At 43.0% G+C, this 23,934-nt stretch overlaps 1 protein-coding gene across 4 annotated transcripts in view; it reads left to right on the top strand.

Moving 5' to 3' along the window:
* Positions 1–1,858: 1,858 nt before the first annotated feature.
* Positions 1,859–23,934, top strand: part of LOC308128381 (protein NLRC3-like) — a 23,143-nt gene continuing 1,067 nt past the window's right edge. For 2 of the 4 annotated variants that reach the window (XM_080494089.1, XM_080494088.1), the window contains exons 1-5: positions 8,036–8,109; positions 8,422–8,629; positions 13,909–15,694; positions 15,775–15,948; positions 23,900–23,934. The exon at positions 23,900–23,934 is cut by the window's right edge and continues 148 nt beyond it. In XM_080494089.1, coding sequence (XP_080350215.1) covers positions 8,107–8,109; positions 8,422–8,629; positions 13,909–15,694; positions 15,775–15,948; positions 23,900–23,934 — 2,206 coding nt within the window. In that variant the 5' untranslated portion in view covers positions 8,036–8,106. Of the gene's footprint in view, positions 2,011–2,567; positions 2,642–3,811; positions 3,932–7,852; positions 7,955–8,030; positions 8,110–8,421; positions 8,630–13,908; positions 15,703–15,774; positions 16,503–23,899 lie in introns of those variants that run through there. The other 2 variants (XM_080494090.1, XM_080494091.1) reach the window with 2 other exon arrangements.

The raw sequence follows: 23,934 nt of genomic DNA, 5'->3' as shown, positions 1-23,934 counted from the left end.
CCTGCTGGCTTTGCAGGATGTCTAGGAGAAGTCCGTCTCTTCCTGTCCCACAGTGAAAGCAGTGATTATGTGTCTGCTTGCTAAGTGGTGTCCTCATCAGGGGCCATAAGCTGTGTACTAAACATGTATCCTGATGGGGAGACGTCGTGATTGCGCAGAAATACCGGCGGAAGAAGAAGCAGATTAAAAATAAACGTGATCCTAGGAATAGTAATCTGAGCGCCTCGCCTCTTAAAGACGGAGGCACAAGAATAAATATAAATCATTTTGGTAGATTTTCCTGGTCTAAAACTCTGGTCTATTCTGGAGTGTTTCCTCCTCCAGAAGCTCACAGAGCTGGCTGCATGTTTCAGCCACAATGTCTGGGGAACCAAACGTTCATATGCTGCTGATTTTCTCTGAGCTGAACAAACTGAACGCTTCTCTGCAAGGTGGCCGTACACATGTATGACAGAATGGAAGGCTTTCTCCAAACCAGCAGACGATGGAGGGAGCGCGTCAGAAAGGGAAGATCCTCCATGTCTCCATGTCTCCATCAGTGGAGGAACTGGCAGGTTCTGCTGTGCTCTCTCCTCCTGTAACACCAGCAGTTCCTGACCACTGGGAGGCGCTGGAGGGAGGATTTCAGAACTCCTTTACTGAGATGGTTTGACCTCTGCCTGACGACCTCCGTCCGTCCAAGGACACATCAGTTGCTGCTCATCAGGGTCAGAGGTCACACTAATGTGGGAGTATGTGAGCATCCACAGACGGCTTGAGGATTGAGTTCATTTCTACATGTCTGCTTCAGATTAAAACATGAATCTGAATTATTCCAACAGCTCAGTGTCGTAGGCAAGACGTCTGTTTGAAACAGGCAGTGGCACAGCCACCCTGCAGCTTGTTCATGTTTAAAAACATGAAAATATCAACCTGTGTATTACTTCAATAGCTTAGTATTGAATGGACAATAACACAGTAGCTCTGTTTATACATGGCGCCAGGCCAGCTTCATATAAAACACAGTTTCATACAATATGTATAGTCGGGGTCCCTGCTCCGTCTCTCCATCAGTTTGGGGTCCTTGGCCTGGAAAACCTTGAAGACCCCTGGTTATGATACAAGCTCTAAAGTGTGTCTGATGTTGCTTTATAAAGTTTCAGTTACAATCCAGGCTGGTCAACGTTTCATTAGCAGCTGTTTGGAGCAGTTTCATATTCATATTCAGGTTCATATTTTATTTTTTAAAGTTTTAAAACTCTCATCATTTAAGTTTTTTTAAGCTTTTGGTTGTTTGTTTTATCCTCCATTACTCATTTTTGCTTGTTTTTCATTTTCATTTGTTGTTTTTTACAAAGTGGTTTTCACAAGAGACCAGATTCCTTTTGAAAAAGACTCTGGTGTGTAAATAGAATGAAAATAAAAGAGTGTAGAAGTGGTGGAAGCAGACAGACGGTGGGTGGAGTGGAGAGTCTTTCTTTCTTCACCCAGACTGAAGCTGTCAGGCCAAACATTCCAACAGGCCAAACATTCCAACAGGTGAAGCTCCACTCCCTCTGACTCCACCCCCGACGTCAGTGCACCACACCTCCTCTCTCCGCTTATGTCACCTGGCCCCGCCCCTTCTAATGTGAGCCCTTCTTCCCAGTGCAACCACAACACAATGTTGGTTTCAGTGTGATTCAGTGAAGCTTCAGGGAGCCGCTACAGAGGAGCTGAAGAGCCACATGTTGAACAGCTGTTCGAAGAGAAAACTTCTTCCTCCAAATAAAGTGTCAGACTTTATATTAAAGCTCCACCTTCACTTTAAAGTTCAGATTGACGTCATGAAGCAGGTTTCAAACAGGTTTTCTCAGGAATGTCCTCCTCTGGGTGTGTCAGAGCAGGAAAGAGAACGTCGACGCTGTCAGACATCAGAGACGGACTGAGACAGACGAAGACGGACTGAGACGGACGAAGAGCAGCTTCTTCTCTCCACAAGTTTCCTCACACGTGGAAAAGTGTCTGTAAGAAGAAGAGAAGAGAGTTCAGGTGAGAATCTGTCAGCTCTTTAGAAGCTTCCACAACGGAGCAAAAGACTTTCTAACTTCTCTTTTTCTCTTTCATTCACACCATCACAAACCTCTGACAGCTGCTTTCTTCTTCTTCACCTGTTGGACAATCATTTCATCCTCCATTTAACTCCTTTCTTCACTTCTTTTCTTCTCCATGGAGAAACTCTGAAAACATTCAGCAGTGGGCGGGGCTTCAGCCCTCCTTCACTCTGATTGGCTCATGTTTGTGTTAGTCTAAAACATTCAAACACACACACACACTCACACACACACACGACTCAATCATCTCATTATTTATCATCCAGACGCTTCATTTTTTTCCCTGAAAACTCCAACTGACATTAATCCTATTGATTGTTGTATTTTCCATGTTTCTATATTTTCTTCTCTCATCTTATTTCCTCTGTTTGTTCATTATTTATGCTTCTTGTTTTTCTTCTTTCTCTGTTTTGTCTCGGCGTGTGTGTGTGTGTGTGTGTGTGTGTGTGTGTGTGTGTGTGTGTGTGTGTGTGTGTGTGTGTGTGTGTTGAGCAGGTTGGTGTGTTTCTCTCTGTCTGACTCAACATGTGGGACGTGGATGAAGAAGACCCACCAGAGTGTGTGGACAGGTAAGAGACGTCCCCCCCTCCTGCATTCAGTCAAACAGCAAACAGAAGAATGGACACTAAATGTAAACTCCATAGAAAGATGAAATGTAGTAAAAGTGGCTCTGCTGTATTGACACGTCTCAAGGCTCAGTGATTTCAAGTCATCCAAAGTGAGCTGAAGTGATTTCAACAGGCAGCAGAAAAAGAGCTGCAGTAAAGGACATGAGGTGCAGAGACATTCCACCGTCCCCATGATCAGTCCCAATGTGATCATGAAAGACACAAGGACAAGCAGTGGAAAGGACAAAGACTAGAAGATCATGTGTTGTCTTTCAGGTCAGAGTTTCTAACTCCTCTTAACCTGATCCAAGGTCAGAGCAGTGTCACCTTTCCAACAGGGAGTTTAAAGGAAGTGGAAGTCTCCACATGACACTGAAGTCCAAACGTCCCACATCACTAACTTACAGTTTGGTCTACAAAGATTTGTCCAGAGACAAAGTTTGTCTCATTGTGTTCTGTATATTACCACAGGAAATAGAAATGAAACCCTCCAGACTTCAGCTTTAATTCAGTGGCTTCAACTAAAACATCCCATAACAATGTGAGGAACTAAAGGATTTGAACACAATCCCTTCATGTCAGAGGCTCAAAAGTCACTGAACCAATGAAATAAGAGAGAATCAATCCTTCATCTCTCACACTTGTTGAAAAGCCTTTGCAGGCAATGACTGGCTGAAGTTGGGAACTCATGACGTCAGCAGGCGCTCGCTGGGTTTCCTCTATTTTAATGCTCTTCCAGGCTTCACCGCAGAGCCGCTCACTTGATGTTGCTTTGTGGGCCTTTCTAATCCAAGTTTAATCTGTAAGAGGAGAAATTCAGGTTCTATTGGATTGAGATCTGGTGACTGACTGGGCCTTTCAGGAAGATTCTACTTCTTTATTCTAGAATCACCTCCTGGGTGGTTTTGGCTGGTGGTCCTCCTCACATCAGAAGAGAGTAAGGGGACGGTGTTTTGTGACGTTTGGGGACAGTGTCAGGTGACGGGTTGAAAATAAATTAGAAAGTGACGGGATCATTGGTGGTTGGAATGTTTGACTCCTCATCACACAGTCATCAAAGTGTGTGTGTGTGTGTGTGTGTGTGTGTGTGTGTGTGTGTGTGTGTGTGTGTGTGTGTGTGTGTGTGTGTAGAGGTGAGAAGCTCAGACACACAGCAGGGTCTTCAGTATCCAGCAGCTTGTCTATGAAGAGTGACTGGTCCAAACCTCGTCCACCAAACTTCAGTACTGAACCTGGACCTTCAGACACAAAGTAAGAAACTCTTTCTTTTCTTTTATTTCCTCAAAACCAGAGTGAGAGAAGTTGTGCTCACTCTAAGATTCACTTCCAGTATTTTAGTACAAGAGTCCAAACTGCAAACTGAGCAGCAAAGTCTGATCCTACACTCTTTCAAAAGTCCTATTTTGATGATGAATCTGCTGGTTTCAAAGTTTGAAGACAAGATTTGAAAGTTGTCAGTGATTGGATGATTTGGATGTTGGTTGAGAAGAAGTTCCAGAGTTGCTGGCTGAAGGCTCTGGACCTCCTGATGTTCATCCAGGCTGGAGGTAAGTGAGGCTGAGAGAGGAGGTCAGAGAAGTACTGTGGACGCTGGTGAGACGTGAAGGAGGAGGGTGAGGGACAGAGGAGATCAATGAGGTACAGAGGGAGGAGCTTCATCATGAACTTGAATGTCTGGAAAAGAATTATGAACTGAAGCTGTTGAACTGAAGTCAGTGGAGTTTCTGGAGAAGCAGGGTCATGTGAAGGATGGAAGGTGTTCTGATGATGATTCATACTGAAGAATTTGACAGCAGGTGGAGTTTCTGGAGGATTTGAGAGGGAGACCAGAGAGAAGGAAACAGATGGAGGTGACCAGGGTGTGGAGCAGTGTGGAGATGCTGCTGGGTGAGAGGGAGGAGCAACAGTGCTTGATGTTACCAGGGTGGAAATATGCTGACTCAGTCATTCTATTGATGTGGGTTGGAAATAACAGAGTGCTGTCGAGGAAGACACCCAGACTCCTCACCCTGACTGGAGGGGAACCAGAGGAGCTGTCCATGATGGTGGACAAACTAGGACCTTTAATGGACCTGAATCATATGAGGAGAACTTCTTTATCACTGCTGAGTTTGATCAATTAGAAGAAGAACCAGGACTTGATGTCCTGCAGTTAGTCACTGATGGAGGTGGGTGGGAGGGTGAAGTTGGTTTGATGGAGACGTAGAGCTGAGTGTCGTCTACATAGCAAAGAAACATCATGAGGTATTTATGAGAAATATGGACAAGTGGAAGAGATGGACAATTAAGAAGAATGTGGGACCAAGTACAGAGCCCTGGGGAACACCAGAGGAGAGGGGGATGGGGGGGATGTAAAAGATTTGAACTGAATGATTTTTAACTTTAAAGTTATTCGACCAGAATCCATTTGGGAAACATGAAACATGTAGGATCCAGTTTCAGTTGTTGATGTTGATCTCTAATACATTAATACCTTTCTGAATGGAATTCGTCATGACACTCACACAAACACATAATTCCAGCATTTAAATTTAAAGGAACATACCAGAGTGTTGACCTCTTGCTGATTAATAATCAGTTTCACAACATTTAAGAATATTCTGGAGGTTCTAATCCTCTTTCTCTGAGAAAATCCAGTATTTTATTTTGGGCTGAATCGGTCCAATGTTGATCATTTTGCTTCAGCTTCTGCGACGCCATCTTTGATATCCCAGAAACCCTTGTGGCAGATTTCCCAAGATGATGTCAGTTAGGAAACATCAACACAGTTTGATGTTTTGTTTGTAAACATCAACTTTGGTGGATCGATTTGGGAAACTGCAGGTTGGAAATGAGTACAAATGAGTGTTGATGGTGTTGGGATTTATGGTTGGTTATTAGCATTAAATTACTGTAAGTAATAGTTTACTGAAAGTAATAAATCACTGGAAGTAATTTATGAAAAATTGAAATTATTCATGAAAGTAAACAGTCATTTACTCATTAACAACTCCTAAAGTAATTGAGTAATTACTTACAAAAAATGAATAAATTATCAAAAATTATTCAGCAATAAAAAAAATATTAATTTGCATAAATTTATTATCATATATACATATATATGTATTAATAATAAATCGTGGCACCACCAGATAAACTGGAAATAGCTAATACCAAAATATCAGTCTCGTATGTAAAACATTTATTATAAGTTAGTCAATATTTCTGCGTAAAATATAACAATCTTAAATGAAATGGAAGGTGTGAGATCCGAGCACAGACTGTTACAAACCAGTGAATTGTCAACAATAAATACACAATAATCACCAAGAAGCGTACAATTCAGCTAACAGGCGTTTATTAATAAAATGTATTAATCCATAAATAATTCTGAAATCATCTCATAAATCAACACATACAAATAGCAAACGACATCTAACACGGAGATCTAATCTATTAAACAGCAAACACTATGTACAAAGAGTGTGTGTGCGTGTGTGTGTGTGTGTGTGTGTGTGTGTGTGTGTGTGTGTGTGTGTGTGTGTGTGTGTGTGTGTGTGTGTGTGTGTGTGTGTGTGTGTGTGTGTGTGTGTGTGTGGGGTCTGGAATGTAATGACCTCGAATGTCCACCAGGTGGAGGCAAACGTTGGCGGGTCAGTGTGGTTACCGTGATGACCACTAGGGGCGTGCGGTGGCGCACAGAGGGAGAGCACAATGGCTTGATGCGTCCACCAGGTGGATGTCAAGAGGGATTGTGATGACCCACGCAACCACTAGAGGCGTTTGACTCGCTCTTTCTGGGGACGCAGCGGTTGCTTAGCGGCCAGAGAAACAAGACGTCCGTGGAGCGCGCATGCGCGAGGGTGGTCTCGGAGCGAGGCAGTCTACCGAGGGCGTAACAAAGGCCGGTTCCGTTGGCCCGGTTCTGAGCACCGGAGTCCTAAGTGGAGGACGGGACCTGCAGTTAGAACTCTTGTGATCGAGGCAGATGTGCTCTTGCAGCAGATAAAAGTTGGTTGCATGTAGCTGTGAGTCTGTGACCTTATCTGATCAGGTAAGGGGGGCGCATATCTGCGAGGCAGATCCAGGTTAGTAGAAGGAAGGGGGAAATAAGAAAAAGGGAAGACAAGAGAAAGACAGAGAATTCTGGCGACGCTCAATTCTGAACCTGGTTCCTCCACAGAGAACTTCCAGTCTACTGGAACTCACTTGGACCTCTGGTTCTGAGTTGGAAAACTCAATTCCCGGACTTGGTTGGTGCGCGTGAACGCGAGTACACAAACATATGAGATGCTGCAGCCTTCTCAGCGGCACATTGAAACACATTGCATGTTAGCTTCACGGTAATCTAACAATATATCTCCCAAGAAAAAAGCTCTCACCGTCCGTGGTTTGGTGCTGGACAGCACCGTCCGTGGTTTGGTGCTGGACAGCACCGTCCGTGGTGCTGTTGGTTCTGTGAAAGAGTGGTAATTCAGCGTCCTGAATTCAGAGGCTTGGCTTCAGCTGCAGGAGTGGACAGATGAGAGGATGATTTTGGAGAGGAGACGATGGCTCTGGTCTCCAGAATCCCCCCCCAAAAATAGAGGAAACAGAAGAAGTAGTCCAAACTGTGTCCTGCTCGTCCAGCGGGCTGATGTTGGTGTTTCTTTTGTTCCTACTTGGTGCTCTCTTATTCCATCCTGAGGCAAGCAGAGACTTGTGTCTCCCTCGATGGTCAGATTGAGAAGCAGAGAGAGTTGGTAGGAAAAGTTTCACCAAGCTTGAATTTCGGACCCCTGTGGTGTTTGGGCCGGATTCGACCATCCTCATTGGTTATCAACCTGGGGGGTTGAAAACTTCCGGTCTCTCTGGCTCGCTCCCCCGCTGTTTTATGGCCTGTTCATTGTTCCTGGTGTTTCTCCTCTGGGGGAGAATGCTTGGAGGGGTTCAATGGAATCTTCAGCCCAATAATGGTATTGTTTTTGGTGTTTTGGTTTATTCTCTCTGCAGAAGGGATCTGTTTTATGGGAAGTACATTTTGAAGATTGTTTTTCTGGTAGAGTAACTTTAAATGTGGAACTACAGTTTATAACTATTAAATATCCTCACAGAATTATCACAAAGTCTGACTTAGAGAATCAAAGTCTCAGTTCTTCCATGTATCTTCCATTGTTCCAGTCAGTCTGTTCCTGATGTTGTGTTTGTTTTTAGCTCTGACTCTGGGTTTCCATCCAGCTGTGTGTCCATGAAGAGTGACTGGTCTATGGGGGAACCCTTAACTTTTAAATGTGAAGCAGGAAGTGGTGATGAGGGGTGAGAATCAGTGTTTGTCTCAGGATTCCTCATCACACCACACAGCAGCTTTAACAAAGTCAACATGTTTCTGCAGCGTGAGCCAGCAGAGCTCCCAGCTTCTCCGTGGTGGCTCCGCCCCTCAGCATCAAAGACATCTGGACTCCACATTTATGGTGAGAACACGTCTCCATTCAACACTTTACTGTCACATCATGAGACAGAAGAAGCTGCTGTGACTTCCAGCTGAAACATGAAACAGACACTCAGCTTATTAGATCCATTCAGGTCCAAAGTGAAACAGTCCAACCTTCATCCAGCTTCCAGTCTTCACTGATGCTTGAAGCTGCTTCTGCTGGAGATCCCACATGAAGTGTGATTTGGCTTCACATGTTGTCCATCCTGCTCTCTGCACTGGATTTACACTCACATCTCAATCTGGCTTCAGTTTCAGCTCAAAGTCAACTCCAGATGTTTCTCTGTTCCAGCTGCTGGAGGACAACATGGTGACTTTCATGAAGAAGGAGCTGAAGAAGATGAAGAAGCTCCTGAGTCCAGATTACCCAGCATGCTCAGAGAGTGAGAGGGAGGATGAGGATGAAGAGCAGAGGAGCAGCAGAGAGTCATTTCTGAGGATCACCCTGGACTTCCTGAGGAGGATGAAGCAGGAGGAGCTGGCTGAGCGTCTGTGGAGCAGTAAGAGGATTTGATCTCTGTCAAACCCAGAATGATATTTTACCAGCTCTCCATTTAAAGGGTCCGGATCCCGAGCCCCCACTTTTTTTTAACAGACAGAGGACAATCTTCTCGGTGTCTGTTTAAGCTGGCAGGCGAGGAGATTAGCTCTGAATACTCTCAGTTTTCATCCCAGAGTCATCCCTCTCTTCATCTGGATATGTCACCCAGCACAGCAGCCCAGCTGATAGGCCGACGTAGCAGACACCCTGGTTCACTACTGCTTTCCTCTGGGTTCCACCAGCACTTGTTAGGTTTCAGAGAAATTCTTTAGTGACCTGGCGTAGGTCTCAAGGACATGGTTTTATTTACTTCAACTCTGCTGGAGTACCCTGTAAGAGTATTTTGTTTGGAGCACACATCAGAACCTTTAAATCCCGTTGAGAACGTTGGAAATCAGGACTGTCCACCGTTTAGTACTTTAATTACATGATGTTCTGCTTTATTAAAGCTTGGGAAAGGGCAAAGCATGCAGCAATAATGCAAGTAGATTAATATTGAATATTACAATGCTTTTATAGAGTAGATCAAATGGTATATAAGTAAACATAATTAGTTTTAAACTAAAGTCGGCCCGCAAGTGAAAAAACATAAAATATCTTAACCTGGACTTCCATTGAGCTCGGTGAGACAGAGGGGAGACGTTTCCAGTTCATCCTCTCTGCAGCACCTCTGTGGTCGTGGTTTTAGCAACCTGTCAGCAACTACTGCTGTGAATGAGAGGAGAAGAGAACTGAAGTGTCCCAAGCCGCTACATTTCCTATAATATCAACTATCAAAAATCCAGAATCTTGTTCGTAAGGGAAAAATCTTGTTCAAAAAGGGAAAAACAAATAACCTGGGAAAATTGGGGAAATTTTGAACTAAAAACCAAGATAGAAATCCATAACACTAAAAAATGGGAAGAACAGGAGCTTGAAAAATTTTAAAATATAGAGGGGAAAATTAATAAATTGGAAAAAATATAAACAACAAAACAAAGAAAAGAAAAAGAAATAGAAATAGAAATAGAAATAGAAATAAGAAATAAAAATTTGGAAAACAAAAACAAAGAGGAAAAACAAAGAAAATGAAAGCTGTAAGCAGCGTTTGTCGGGACCTCGCCCCATGGCCCGTCGGGGCCTTTAAGTGTTCTTCACCTGGAAATCACACAGGTTCCTCCCCAGGTGTCCCTGACCTGGAACCTGGTCTTATCTCACAAAGAGCATGCCATCTCCTGCTCCTGCTCCTCCTGCACCTCCTCCTCCTCCTGCACCTCCTCCTCCTCCTGATCCTCCTCCTCCTCCTGCTCCTCCTGATCCTCCTCCTCCTCCTCCTCCTCCTCCTCCTCCTCCTCCTCCACCCTGTGCTGGAGGCTCCGCCCCTCTGCAGGGATCTTTGGGATCATTATGTTACATTACTGCATGGAAGTGAAGCCAGAGTATTTTATGAAGTAATCATGGAACATGATTGTAACTAACTTCACTTCCAGGTCTTGTATGGCGTTCTGACCGCAGGCTGAGGTCTGCATGAGACAGCAGGGGGCGCTCCGCTATGAGACGCATCATTAATAGAACTTCTTTCTCATGAAGCCAGACTTTTGCTTCATCAGTAACTACTAAACAAACCACATACTACTGTAAGTGAAAGCTTGGATTTGTGGGCATAAAATGAGCCCCTCCCCCCCTCACCCGCCACCGAGCGCTCTGGAACACCCACTGGGCAGGGTGGTGGTGGTGGTGGCAGTACAAGGCAGTATCTTCCAAAGTTTCCAAAGTTGTGCTCTGTTTTTCAGCCGTCCTTTTAGAAGATTTACAGTCCAAATGATGTCTGAAGGTTTGAGTCAATTAAAGAAATATTAAATTAAAATCATTAAAAAATGATTCAAGCTCAACCCAGGTTTAAAAACAGAGTTGGACGAAATCAAGATGATTAAAATATGTTGCGAGTCCAATGGCCGAGTCAAATAACAAGGAGTGGAGACAAGTGTTCCCTTTATAGCTGTCCAGCCTGGAAGCATAGCTAGAGCTCGTGACGTCTGGTTAGTAACAGGTAACTTGGTTCTAGTGGTCCGGGTTAACACGCCCCAGGACTTGACAACAAGACAGGAGCTTCAAAAGCTGAACTCTGCTTTATTTCCACTATTGCTCTACAATCACGGGATACGAATCCCTGTGAGCGGGCGAGCTCTGACCGGGTCACTACCAACAACACACGGAACTTTAGACATAGAACTATAGACACAGAACCACTTCATAGAGCTACACTTAACAGATTCTTCCATGAACACACCTTTCTCCTACATCACAGTTGGATGTTTTTCAACTCGTCACACGAGGGCAGTATTGCAACACAAGTCCGTGTGTGTGTGTGTGTGTGTGTGTGTGTGTGTGTTCCGTCTCAGCTTGGCATGCAGCCGTGAGAGAGAATCAGCACTGCTGATGCGGACCTCTTGAAAAAACGATTGTTAATGGAGAACCGTTTAAAATAAAAAAAAAAGTATCCCCTCATTCAAAACACAACACCAGTACCTATGTATTGGTGTATTTTCATCAAAAGCCACGTGGACGAGGAGGCGGGATTTGGTGTTCAAAACTTTGACGGCTAATAAAAACAGAACCGCTCCATGACTGAAAATGATATTGGGGATTATTGAGGAGGAGAGTCTTTTCTGTCATTTAGTAGGTTTATGAAGTCAATAGATATTTGTGCTCAGATTAGCTCGCGTTCGCGAATCTTATTTTGAAAGGCAAATTACGGACTTCCTGTCAGATTTAGGTCAGGGGTTCCAGCAGGTGATTTGTCAGGCTCGATGAGACAAACAATTGAGTTTTAGTTTGATCTCTCTACGACATTCCTAAAGGCCATGGTTGCTGTTTAAGTGTTTTTGGTGGCTGTGGTCGTGCTTATAGGTGGTGCTAAAGAGCACATTTTGGCTCTCTGGGGGTTCATTTTTACATTTTCTTATGTTATCCAGTGTTAATGAGCATGCCTAATTTGGTGAGTCCTTGAGCATGTTTAGGGGGTCAAATGTATTCTCCTTCAAAGGTTGAGGGCCGTTTTTGGTGGAAAATTGTACTTTGAAAGGAAAACTGCGGACTTCCTGTTGGATTTAGGTCTGGAGTAACAGCACGTGATTTTTAGGTCTCAATGAGACGAACAATTGAGCTTCGGTTTGATCTCTCTACGACATTTCTACGGGCCATGGTGCCCGTTTTGGTTTTTTGAGGTGGTGCTAGAGAGACATTTAAGCATTCTGGGGTTTAATTTTTACATTTCCTTAATTCTATTGGCAGTCTTTATGAGCGTGCCAAATTTGGTGAGTTTATATGCAAGTTTGCAGCAAATAAAAGAGAATAAGAAGAAGAAAGATTACAAATACAATAGGGTCCTGGCCTCCAGGCGGCCTCGGCCTTTCTGCTCGCTCCCTAAAAAAAGGAAAAAACGGGTAAAAAAAAAGAAAAAATGCTGTAATTGAGAAATCTGAATTCTGAAATCCAGGTGTAAATGGTATAATCCACATCATAGATAAGGAAGGGAAAATCAACTAAACCTTTTTAAAGTCAGGATGTGGGGTGTTTAGGAAGGATATTTTGCGTCCCTGCAATGAACGACTCTGCTTGTGGCTTGGTGTGGTAATCTTCACTCCACAGAGTATAATCCAGAGAGAGTTTTCTGCTTCAAGTGAAACACTTTCTGACTGTCAATATCTATTGTCCAAAGCAGTCCTCTGATTCTACCAGGCAACGGGGAGTCCTCTCCCTACAAAATCCCCCGAAATACCCAGTAGCAGTTTGGAAACATCTTTTCTAGCCCTGATTTACATACAGACTTACATAATGGAAACATACACAGTCAACTTCACAGGATTGGTGCCCACTTTTCACCAACCTTCATCATTGGTTTCACAACTTTGCATAGGTGTACGTGACTTCTAACAGGCATCACTGCTGGGAAACGTCTGTATTTGTCATGGGACGGAACTGAGGCTCAAGTGCAGACAGCAAAACAGGAGACACAGAATTTGAATTACGGATTTATTTAAACTAAAAGGGCGGGAACAAAAAACCCTACTAAGGCAAAAACTAAAACCAAGAAGAAAACAGAAAACGATCGGGAAACTCCTGACGGAAAAACTACTAGAAAACAAAGTACAAACGATCGCAGCCAAAGAGGACGGGCGGAGGAGTCTGGCACAGGAGTGGGGAGACTCAGCTGCAGAGTGGGAAGGTTAGAGGGGATCGTAGTTCCAGGCAGGCAGGAGGCAGACAGGAATCCAGTTACGCATAGGACCTGGCTGAAGTATTTTACGGTTTGGCGTCGGTTCATGTTCAACTGGTGTTTATATAGAGGTGCAGGTGGGGAGGCCACTCCCCGCCGCAGCTGGAAGCAGTTGAGTTTATTGGAGGTGAGGTCATGCCCATGAGGCAGGGAGGCCACCAGATGGTGCCAATGGACCAAATTAGGTTTGAGAAGTGGAGGGCATGACAGTATTTTGTGAAAGTCGTTACAACGACTTTTCTACCTTTAGTACATTTCACAAGTTTTTCCAGTAATAGTCCAATTTGTACAATTAAAAACACCTTTCCCAACCATTTGAATCATTACCTCATTACCAACGTCTGTTTTATTTTCCTTTATCTCACTTTGACCTCTCATAGTCAAACACAGATCATTAAAACACATTAACACTCACACACATTTAGAGCTGCTGCATTGAAAGCTGGCTGTACTCTGCTGCTTTGTTATTTCACATCTGGTAAAACCATTTCCTCTTGCTTCTTCCCCAAAGGCCTTGCTCTTGGGCATCCTGAACTCAGAGTTCTGTCCAGTTGCCCTGGGCCTCCTTGGACCCCATCTCCTATAAAAGCTTCTTTCTGTGGAGCGTTATAAATGCTGATTCGACCTTTCCTGACATCTCATTTCCCAGGATGGAGATGAAGCTGAAATGTTCTCAGCTGGAGCAGAAAGCAGTCAGAAACAGAGTCCATCCAGAGAACACAGGTCATTTCCAGGTCCGACACAGAAAGTGTGAAACAGGCAGAAAGTCCAAAACAAGCAGCAGAGAAGAGGAGACACAAAGAGAGTTCCTGAACTCTGCTGCTCATGTGATGCAAACATCTGCATCAGATCAGAGGCTGTTTGGTCTCCACTGAGGAGCTGGATGGAGCTGATGGAGGAGAAACATCTCCACTAACACACTGTCATCTTCACAATCAATGTCAAACACACTCAACTCATTCCTGCTTTCTTCTTTTAAGGAACTTCTGCTGGAGTCTGCCAACAGAAGGTGAAATGTGCCCTGAAGAAGAGGTTCCAGGTTGTGTTTGAGGGGCTCTCTAAAGCAGGAGAGTCCACCCTCCTGAAGCAGATCTACACAGAGCTCCACATCACAGAGGGAGGGACTGCAGAGGTCAATGAGGAACATGAGGTCAGACAGATTGAAACAGCATCCAGGAGAGCAGCCAGAGCAGAAAGCAGCATCAGAGCAGGAGACCTCTTTAAAGCCTCACCTGGAAGATCTCCACCAATCAGAACAGTGCTGACAAAGGGAGTGGCTGGCATTGGGAAAACAGTCCTGACACAGAAGTTCACTCTGGACTGGGCTGAAGACCAAAGCAACCAGGACGTCCACTTCACATTTCCATTCACCTTCAGAGAGCTGAATGTGCTGAAGGAGAAGAAGTTCAGCTTGGTGGGACTTGTTCATCACTTCTTCGCTCCAACCAAAGAAGCAGGACTCTGCAGCTTTGAAGACCTCCAGGTGGTCTTCATCTTTGACGGTCTGGATGAGTGTCGACTCCCTCTGGACTTCCAGCACCCTGAGATCCTGACTGATGTTACAGAGTCCACCTCAGTGGATGTGCTGCTGACAAACCTCATCAGGGGGAACCTGCTTCCCTCTGCTCGCCTCTGGATCACCACACGACCTGCAGCAGCCAATCACATCCCTCCTGACTGTGTCGGCATGGTGACGGAGGTCCGAGGGTTCACTGACCCACAGAAGGAGGAGTACTTCAGGAGGAGGTTCAGAGAGGAGCAGCAGGCCAGCAGGATCATCTCCCACATCAAGACCTCACGAAGCCTCCACATCATGTGCCACATCCCAGTCTTCTGCTGGATCACTGCTACAGTTCTGGAGGAGGTGTTGAAGAGCAGAGAGGGAGGAGAGCTGCCCAAGACCATGACTCAGATGTACATCCACCACCTGGTGGTCCAGGCCAAAGTCAAGAAGGTCAAGTATGATGGAGGAGTTGCCACAGATCCACACTGGAGTCCAGAGAGCAGGGAGATGGTGGAGTCTCTGGGAAAACTGGCATTTGATGAGCTGCAGAAAGGAAATCTGATCTTCTATGACTCCGACCTGACAGAGTGTGGCCTGGATCTCAGAGCAGCCTCACTGTACTCTGGAATGTTCACACAGGTCTTTAAAGAGGAGCAAGGCCTGTACCAGGACAAGGTCTTCTGCTTCATCCATCTGAGCCTTCAGGAGTTTCTGGCTGCTCTTCATGTCCATCAGACCTTCATCAGCTCTGGAATCAACCTCCTGGATGAACAACAACAAACAGTCCTGATGGAGAACAATCTCCACCATCTCCATCAGAGAGCAGTGGACGAGGCATTGAAGAGTCCAAATGGACACCTGGACTTGTTCCTCCGCTTCCTCCTGGGTCTTTCACTGCAGACCAATCAGAGTCTCCTCCGAGGTCTGCTGACACAGACAGGAAGTAGCTCACAGACCAATCAGGAAACAGTCCAGTACATCAAGAAGAAGCTGAGTAAGAATCTGTCTGCAGAGAGAAACATCAATCTGTTCCACTGTCTGAATGAACTGAACGATGGTTCTCTGGTGGAGGAGATCCAACAGTCCCTGAGATCAGGACGTCTCTACACTGGTAGACTGTCTCCTGCTCAGTGGTCAGCTCTGGTCTTCATCTTACTGTCATCAGAAGAAGATCTGAAGGAGTTTCACCTGAAGAAATACTCTGCTTCAGAGGAGGCTCTTCTGAAGCTGCTGCCAGTGGTCAAAGCCTCCAACAAAGCTGTGTACGTGGGTCATGAACAAATATGTAGAACTGAGTCCATGACAAACATTGAACTGGTTTTCATTGTTGCTTCTTCTTCAGGTTGAGCAGCTGTGGTCTGTCAGAGAGAAGCTGTGGAGCTCTGTCCTCAGTCCTCAGCTCTCAGTCCTCCAGTCTGACACATCTGGACCTGAGTGACAACAAGCTGCAGGATTCAGGAGTGAAGCTGCTGTCGGCTGGACTGGAGAGTCCTCACTGTAAACTGGAAGCTCTCAGGTTCTGACATTATTGATCATTAATATCCACCACTCTCTGTTCTCCTGCTCACATCTCTAGAACATCAGTAAAACATCTCAGTAGAACACTGCAGCCTCTTGATATTTTCTCCTCTATTAATCAGGAAGTAAAACTACAAAGTAAAGTTTCCAGTGTAAGTTCAGGTGGAGAGCAGCAGCTTTACTTCCTCCACTCACTGTGTTTGTGATGCTCCATGTCACAGAGTTCTGCCTCAGACTCTGACACCGACACGACTACGAGCAAGAACACCACACATGAGACAAGCCCAGCAGCAGCAGGACACTCACTTCAGGTGTGCTCCTGTGGCTGGATGAAAATATCATCACTTAGGAGGCTGAGGATCCACCAAGGAAAGAGAGGAGGATGAGAGAGCAGAGGCGAGAGCCTCACAGTGACCAGTACTTCTTATGAAGCAACCAGTCAAATCAGTGGAGTGAAGCACAGCGACGGGACAAAATAGAATAGAATAGTTTATTCTAGTGATGGCCAGATGAAGCTTCATGAACCACTGTCTTTACTTTCTGACCCTCACACAGAACCTGTGTAGTTTTCTTCTTTTCATTTTAAATGAATATAATCTTAGGAATCCTACTGTCACTACTTGCTGTCTTATTAATGTGTACAAGGGTGGATGAAATGTCGACCTCTTCTATGTCAGGAACTCTGAAATTCTTCATCCTTTATGATTAACCCTCCTATTCTCCTCAAATTTACTAACACTTTTCACCCTCAGGGGTCAATCTGACTCCAGGGATATTTGTCTCCAGAAAATTATTTACTGAAAATTGTTGCCTGAGTTTTTGTGTCAGACACTTTGTTTATTTGTTGAATACATAAATAAGCCCTTGATAGTGAAAGCTGACCTGTTCTCTAGCGCCACCATCAGGTCAAAGTTAAATCATCAGGCCAAAGTTAGAATAAATTTATCTTGAAAATTTTTCATACAAATATTCTCATATTTTCTGACAATATTGATGGCCACAAGAGTATGAACCTTAAAGAGTTTTGGTGATGATACGACCTTTCCTGTAGCGCCACCATCAGGTCAAACTTTCAGTTTTAGAGTTAGTGTATCTTACAAATCTTTCATCCAAATCTTTTCTAATTTTAAGTGCACATTCATGACTCTCACAGAATCAAGCATAATGATTGATATTGGTGACCCCCCTTTCCCTCTCATAAACATAGTTATTTATTTGCATCTCCCTTTTTTGTGACATAGTTAGACAGTCTAACTCACCCCTCCTCTTTTGTTATCCCACGAAACGCAACCAAGCACTCATCGACAGTCACGTGGGGGCCTGGATTGTAAAGCAGGGGTAAACGCTGCACCCACTTGTCCCACACATCCCTTATTGCTGCAAGTTTGTCACGTTCTCGTCGGCCCTGCCTTGTTTGCTTGTCATCAAAGCGTATGACACGGGACAAAACTTGGACAGTCTTCAGAGACATGGTGGCTGGAAATATTGCCCTTCCAGTCTCAGCGTTCCAGAGGCTTGCTGTTGCTTCACCTTTTGATTTATAAACCCCGGCCAAAATGAGCAAGCCAATGTAGGCTTCCAAGTCAACTGCATCCAGGTCTTTCCAACTGTCCCCATAGACACGCTTTCCCTCTAAATTTGTCATCCCAAGTACAATATTCTGAATTGATGAGGTAATGAAGAGTTCGAATGATGATTTTATATCTTCAGTGTGGCTGATTGCATATCTTGTGGGGCCTGGAACCATTTTGATAACATTAGGAGCACTAAGTCTACCCTGCTGTTGACGTGGGGAAAGTGACCATGTTATCTTTCCATTTTTGGAGGTGACCCTGTCTGCTGGTTGTTGAGCGACAACAGGAGGGTCAACACTCTCATTCTCATCAGATGAGAATCCTTCAGAATCAGGGTCCTCCTCAACATAATCCTCTGTCTCTGACACAATCTCCTCTCTGTCACTTTCACTGTCAAAGAGCTGCTCCAAAACCTCGCTAACTGTGAACCTTTTCCTGGAGGACATTCTCATGTGAGAGAGTGTGCAGACTGTAGTAACCTACACAGAGCGCACTGAGGAAAAGAGGGATGTCGGCGCAAGCTTTTATACGTTTGCTCCTCCCTTATTTTGCATGTCCCTGCGGGAATACCCCTCCCCCCACGGCGCGGGAAATATGAGTTCTGAGGCAGGTGTGAGTTCAGAGGGTCACACAGACACACACACACACCTGCACCTGCAGTTTTATACAGTCAAAACAGCTTGGGGTCAGATTGACCCCCGAGGAACACCAATGCGTGCAATATGTGTTCAGCACTTTGAAAAAATATTATCATGAAAATTTTATGCTAAATCCGTTGTCCCCATCAAATTAAGAAAAGTCATGAAATATGAAGCAAAAAAATCAAAGGCAACTATTATTTTTTGAGTGATAAACATTGAAAGGGGTCAAATTGACCCCAAGGAGAATAGGAGGGTTAATTGTGTTAATTGATATAAATTTTACTATGACTTTAAATTCCAATGAATAGTTTTGTTTGGTCTATCTTGATGAGACTGATATAAATTGGCATCATTTCCTGTTAAACAGGTGGTGCCCCGAGGTTATCTGATGCACATCAGATTCCATTTTCTGTTCATGATCCATGGCTCTTTGATCATCACTAATCAGTGTTGACACAGTTACCTTGAAAAAGTATTCTAATTACTGATTACTAGTTACTTTACTAATTACTTGTTTTTAAAAGTAACTAAGTTAGATTACAAGTAACGTTTTAGTTATTTTCAACAGCTGCCGACAACACCCCATCCTCTGAACATAGAAATGACAACCGGTTTTGCCAAAAGCTCTGCTGACCACTGCCTCCTGCACCTGCTGATACATATTTAACCTTTGACCTTCATTCTTTGTTGTATTTATATCTGAGTCACGCTTTTATTATCAGATTGTTACTATTGCAGCTAGTTATTTATGTGGTGATGTAGTTGTAGTCTGTTGTTGCACTATTTATCTATTTATCTATTTATCTATTTATTTATTTATTTATCTATTTATCTATTTATCTATTTATCTATTTATCTATTTATCTATTTATCTATTTATCTATTTATCTATATATCTATTTATAGATTTATATATTTGCACTCTCTGCGCTATTCAACCTTTTAATTACCCCCCAAGGGGAAAAATGAAGTCTTTCATTGATCGATTGATTGATTGAAAAAGAAAAAAATGACAAAAAGAGTTCAAAATCTCTGCAGTTCTTGTAGCAATGATATAGTTTAGTGTTGACATTTCTTGGTTCCAATTATTTTATGTCACCTGAACGCACCGTTAGATCGAGTTGGTCTGTGATTGGCTCAGAGTGGAGAAGGGGGCGGGTCAGGTCTGACTGCATGCTCTGTGTGTGTCTGTAAAGTCCTCTTCATCCTCCATAAGAACAAGATGAAAGTTCGCAGTTCAGGTCCTGCTGAACAAAATGACGTCATTTCCTTCTTCCAGCTTCTTCTGGCTGAAGAAATTAGTTTTGGCTTTTCCAACCTCCCTGGCCGAACCATGTGGGAGCTGCTCTGCTGAAACTTCTGCTCTGCCGTGTGCTGCTCATGCGTGTTCCAGTATGCTCATGACTATCAGTCATATTTTAATCATATTTAGCTCGTAACATCGCTACTGTACGAGCGCTGCAGCTCGTTAAAATGTGAGAGTGCAGGCTTACATGATGCACCTGAACGCATCACGAACAGCTGTCAGCTCCTGCAGTTAATACCGGACCAACAACTCTCTTTTATTGCTGAAACAGTTCAGAGAAATGTATTTCTGAAAGCCCTGGAGGCCAGAAATAAACTGTGCAGTTGAAAAGTTTAAAAGCCTAATCACAGACGTGAGGCTGCTGTGAGGAAGCGTGGCCTGCTGCGGGGGCGTGGTCTGTTGTGAGGGGGCGTGGCCTGCGAGTTCAGCAGCTTCTTATCGGAGTATGACCTGTCCTGCAGAAAAAGCTTTTTTTTCAGCATCTGGCTGACGTCACTGCTGAACTTTCTTCTTGTTCTTCTGGGTTGAAAAAGGGAGAATGCAGGAGCCTGAACGATGTCAATGTAGAGCAGTTCTCTGGAGGCTCCATCCAGAGGGGTGTTGAAGAGTCCTTTAGTTTGGAGGAGAGAACGAGCAGCCGCTTCTGTTTAATAATGAAGAGTCTTTGTAGAGAAGAAACTCATCCTGCTGGACGCTACAATACTAATGCCACAATAGTAATGCTACAATAGTAATGCTACAATAGTAATGCTACAATAGTAATGCCACAATAGTAATGCTACAATACTAATGCTACAATAGTAATGCTACAATAGTTATATACCAATGGTAATGCTACAATAGTTATGCTACAATAGTGATGCTACAATAGTAATGCTACAATAGTAATGCCACAATACTAATGCTACAATAGTTATATACCAATGGTAATGCTACAATAGTAATGCTACAATAGTAATGCTACAATAGTTATATACCAATGGTAATGCTACAATAGTTATGCTACAATAGTAATGCTACAATAGTAATGCTACAATAGTTATATACCAATGGTAATGCTACAATAGTTATGCTACAATAGTTATGCTACAATAGTAATGCTACAATAGTAATGCTACAATAGTAATACCACAATAGTAATGCCACAATAGTAATGCTACAATAGTTATGCTACAATGGTAATGCTACAATAGTAACACTACAATAGTTATGCTGAAGTAGTAATGCTACAATACTAATGCTACAATAGTAATATACCAATGGTAATGCTACAATAGTTATATACCAATGGTAATGCTACAATAGTTATGCTACAATAGTAATGCTACAATAGTAACACTACAATAGTTATGCTGAAGTAGTAATGCTACAATACTAATGCTACAATAGTTATATACCAATGGTAATGCTACAATAGTTATGCTACAATAGTAATGATACAGTAGTAATGCTACAGTAGTACTGCTACAATAGTACCGCTAAAATAGTAACGCTACAGTAGTAACGCAACAGTAGTAACGCTACAATAGTAACGCTACAGTAGTAACGCTACAGTAGTAACGCTACAGTAGTAACGCTACAATAGTACCGCTACAATAGTAATGCTACAATAGTTATATAACAATAGTTATGCTACAATACTAATGCTACAATAGTTATGCTACAATAGTAATGCTACAATAGTAAGGCTGCAATAGTAATGCTGCAATAGTAATGCTACAATAGTAATATACCAATGGTAATGCTACAATAGTAAGGCTGCAATAGTAATGCTGCAATAGTAATGCTACAATAGTAATATACCAATGGTAATGCTACAATAGTTATGCTACAATAGTAATGCTACAATAGTAATGCTACAATAGTAATGCTACAATAGTTATATACCAATGGTAATGCTACAATAGTTATGCTACAATAGTAATGCTACAATAGTAATGCTACAATAGTAATGCCACAATACTAATGCTACAATAGTTATATACCAATGGTAATGCTACAATAGTTATTCTACAATAGTAATGCTACAATAGTAAATCTACAGTAATAACACTCCAATAGTAACACTACAATAGTAATGCTGAAATATTATCGCTAAAATAGTAATGCTACAATAGTAATAGTAATGCATGGTGACTTGGAGAAGTAACTTTAATCTGATTACTGGTTTGGAAATAGTAACGCGTTAGATTACTCATTACTGAATAAAGTGGTCATATCACTGTTACTCATCATCATCAACAGTCAAATTGCCTGATGTACAACCAGTGTTCCCAACAACATCAACTGTTTACAAAACAATCAGGACAACAGATTGTAATACAGACAGTCCAGAGTACAGAGCTAGGGCAAGGTGGAGGTTCTAAAGCCTCCACCTAATGGATGCCAGGTGTGCAGACACAGTTTGTGAACCGGGCCAGGGAGAGTGGCAGTAGGAGGAAACATTTATTGTGTTAGAGGAACTCAGTATTGGGCGAGTCATTGAGGACAGGAATCAACAATTGGACTGTGGATATCAAATAAATACTTTGACATGTCCAAAGGAAAAACTGCTGATTGGACCTGATCAGTGTCGCTCCTGAATACGTTCTAAACAAGTTACCTGTCCTCACCAGAGCAGCACCTTAAATAGGTTAAGGTGCTGCTCCACCTCCTCAGCCTTACTCCTCTTGACTCTACTCACCTTTGACACTTTCCCACTACATGATGGTCCCTGCTACCAGGTACTTTCATGGTACACCGTAGTACACTGAGGTTCCAAGCGAGCGAAGACGAGAAGACGGCAGGCTGCTCATTCACCCGCCATTTTTTAAACCTGAACACAATAAAAAACAAAAAAGGACCAAAGTCTGCAGCTGTCCTGGTGAACGCTGTTTAACCACATTTCTATTAGAATTTAAAGTATCGTATGGTTTGTTGTTCTTATTTTAACATCAGTAGCTACTAACAGCTTGTGGCAGAAGTCACCAGTTAACAGGAGCACCAGTGAAACCGAAACACCGGACAGTGAAGCATCACATCGGGGTGATTACTTGTGCATGACGGAGAAAGCTCCGATGACTCCGCCCACGCCGTGGTCGTTCTATTGTAATGGAAAACAAGTGAGGCTGAGTGGAGTAGAGGCAAGGCCAGTAGGGTCAAGTGGAGTAAGGCTGAGTAGGAGCTGGTGGAAAAGAGCTATTTATTACAAGTGACTGGGAATCAGAATATCTAGACAACAATGTGAATAAAGCTGTAAGAAATGCAGAATTAGGAAGAAATGTTAAACAAAGAAAACAATAACAAAGATCTTCTATTGATCAAAGAAGGATTAAAAGATTCTGTCAAAAGGAAAAATACAGGATACAGAGAATCTATAAAACACTAAACTAAAGAAGTGGCACATAAATATGTGAAATACAAAAATAAGTTAACTACAACTAAGAAATGATTTAAATAAATATGAATAAAAGTGGTGAAATGTAAGAAAAGCAGAATCCTATTAAAGACACATGGAATCTATTAAAGAGTGTAAAGAGAAAGACCCAGAGACATTTCATTAGTAAGGAAGAAATCATAGAAATTATTATCAAAAGTAAAACCAAATCTTCAGATTGAGACTAAATGGAGATGAAAACAGTAAAGAGGGTGATTGAGTTTATCTCCAAACTACTGACTCACATCTGGAAACTTTCTCTCTTTATTCAGGTTGAGGGGCTGCAGGTTGTCAAAGATTACTGCATAGTGACAAACCATTTAAAGACATTGGTCGTACTTAAGACAGGCTGTATCTAATGACATTTTTTGTGTTCTCTGTTTATTTGGAAACGTATCGAACTACATGGTGGTATCGATATCGTTACCAGAATGTTGGTGTCGTGACAACACTAGTTCTATGTTGTATAGTTCTATGTTTAACCCTTTATTTTACCAACAGCTACACTGAGATATACCCCAAAGTTATAAAATATTCAGGAAACAAATGTTGAAAGGTTTGGAGTTCAGTATAGAAGAGTTTGGAATGAAATATTCACACTTGTTCAACATTAAAGATAAACTTTTAGAGTTTAAAATATTTAGGAAAGAATAAAAACACAATAACTGTGTGTGTGTGTGTGTGTGTGTGTGTGTGTGTGTGTGTGTGTGTGTGTGTGTGTGTGTGTGTGTGTGTGTGTGTGTGTGTGTGTGTGTGTGTGTGTGTGTGTGTGTGTGTGTGTGTGTGTGTGTGTGTGTGTGTGTGTGTTGTGATCCAGATGTTGGAGGACAGAGATGGACTGAGCTCTGCAGCATGTTAGTGATCAGCATGTTGATGAGACTCTTCTCCTCCTGGTGGCTTCAGCTGTTTGGACTTTACATTTCTAAACTCTTCCAGTCTGAACCTTCTTCAGTCTCAATGACTTCAACATCAAACTTTGTCCTCTAATCTCACTTCTTTCTCTCTTTATTCAGGTTGAGGGGCTGCAGGTTGTCAGAGATCAGCTGTT

Source organism: Lipophrys pholis (assembly GCF_963383615.2).
Source record: "Lipophrys pholis genome assembly, contig: SCAFFOLD_24, whole genome shotgun sequence".
In the NCBI taxonomy this organism is placed as follows: domain Eukaryota; kingdom Metazoa; phylum Chordata; class Actinopteri; order Blenniiformes; family Blenniidae; genus Lipophrys; species Lipophrys pholis.
Note: the sequence above shows the minus strand (reverse complement) of the source record. Positions and strands in the feature narration are given on the sequence as shown.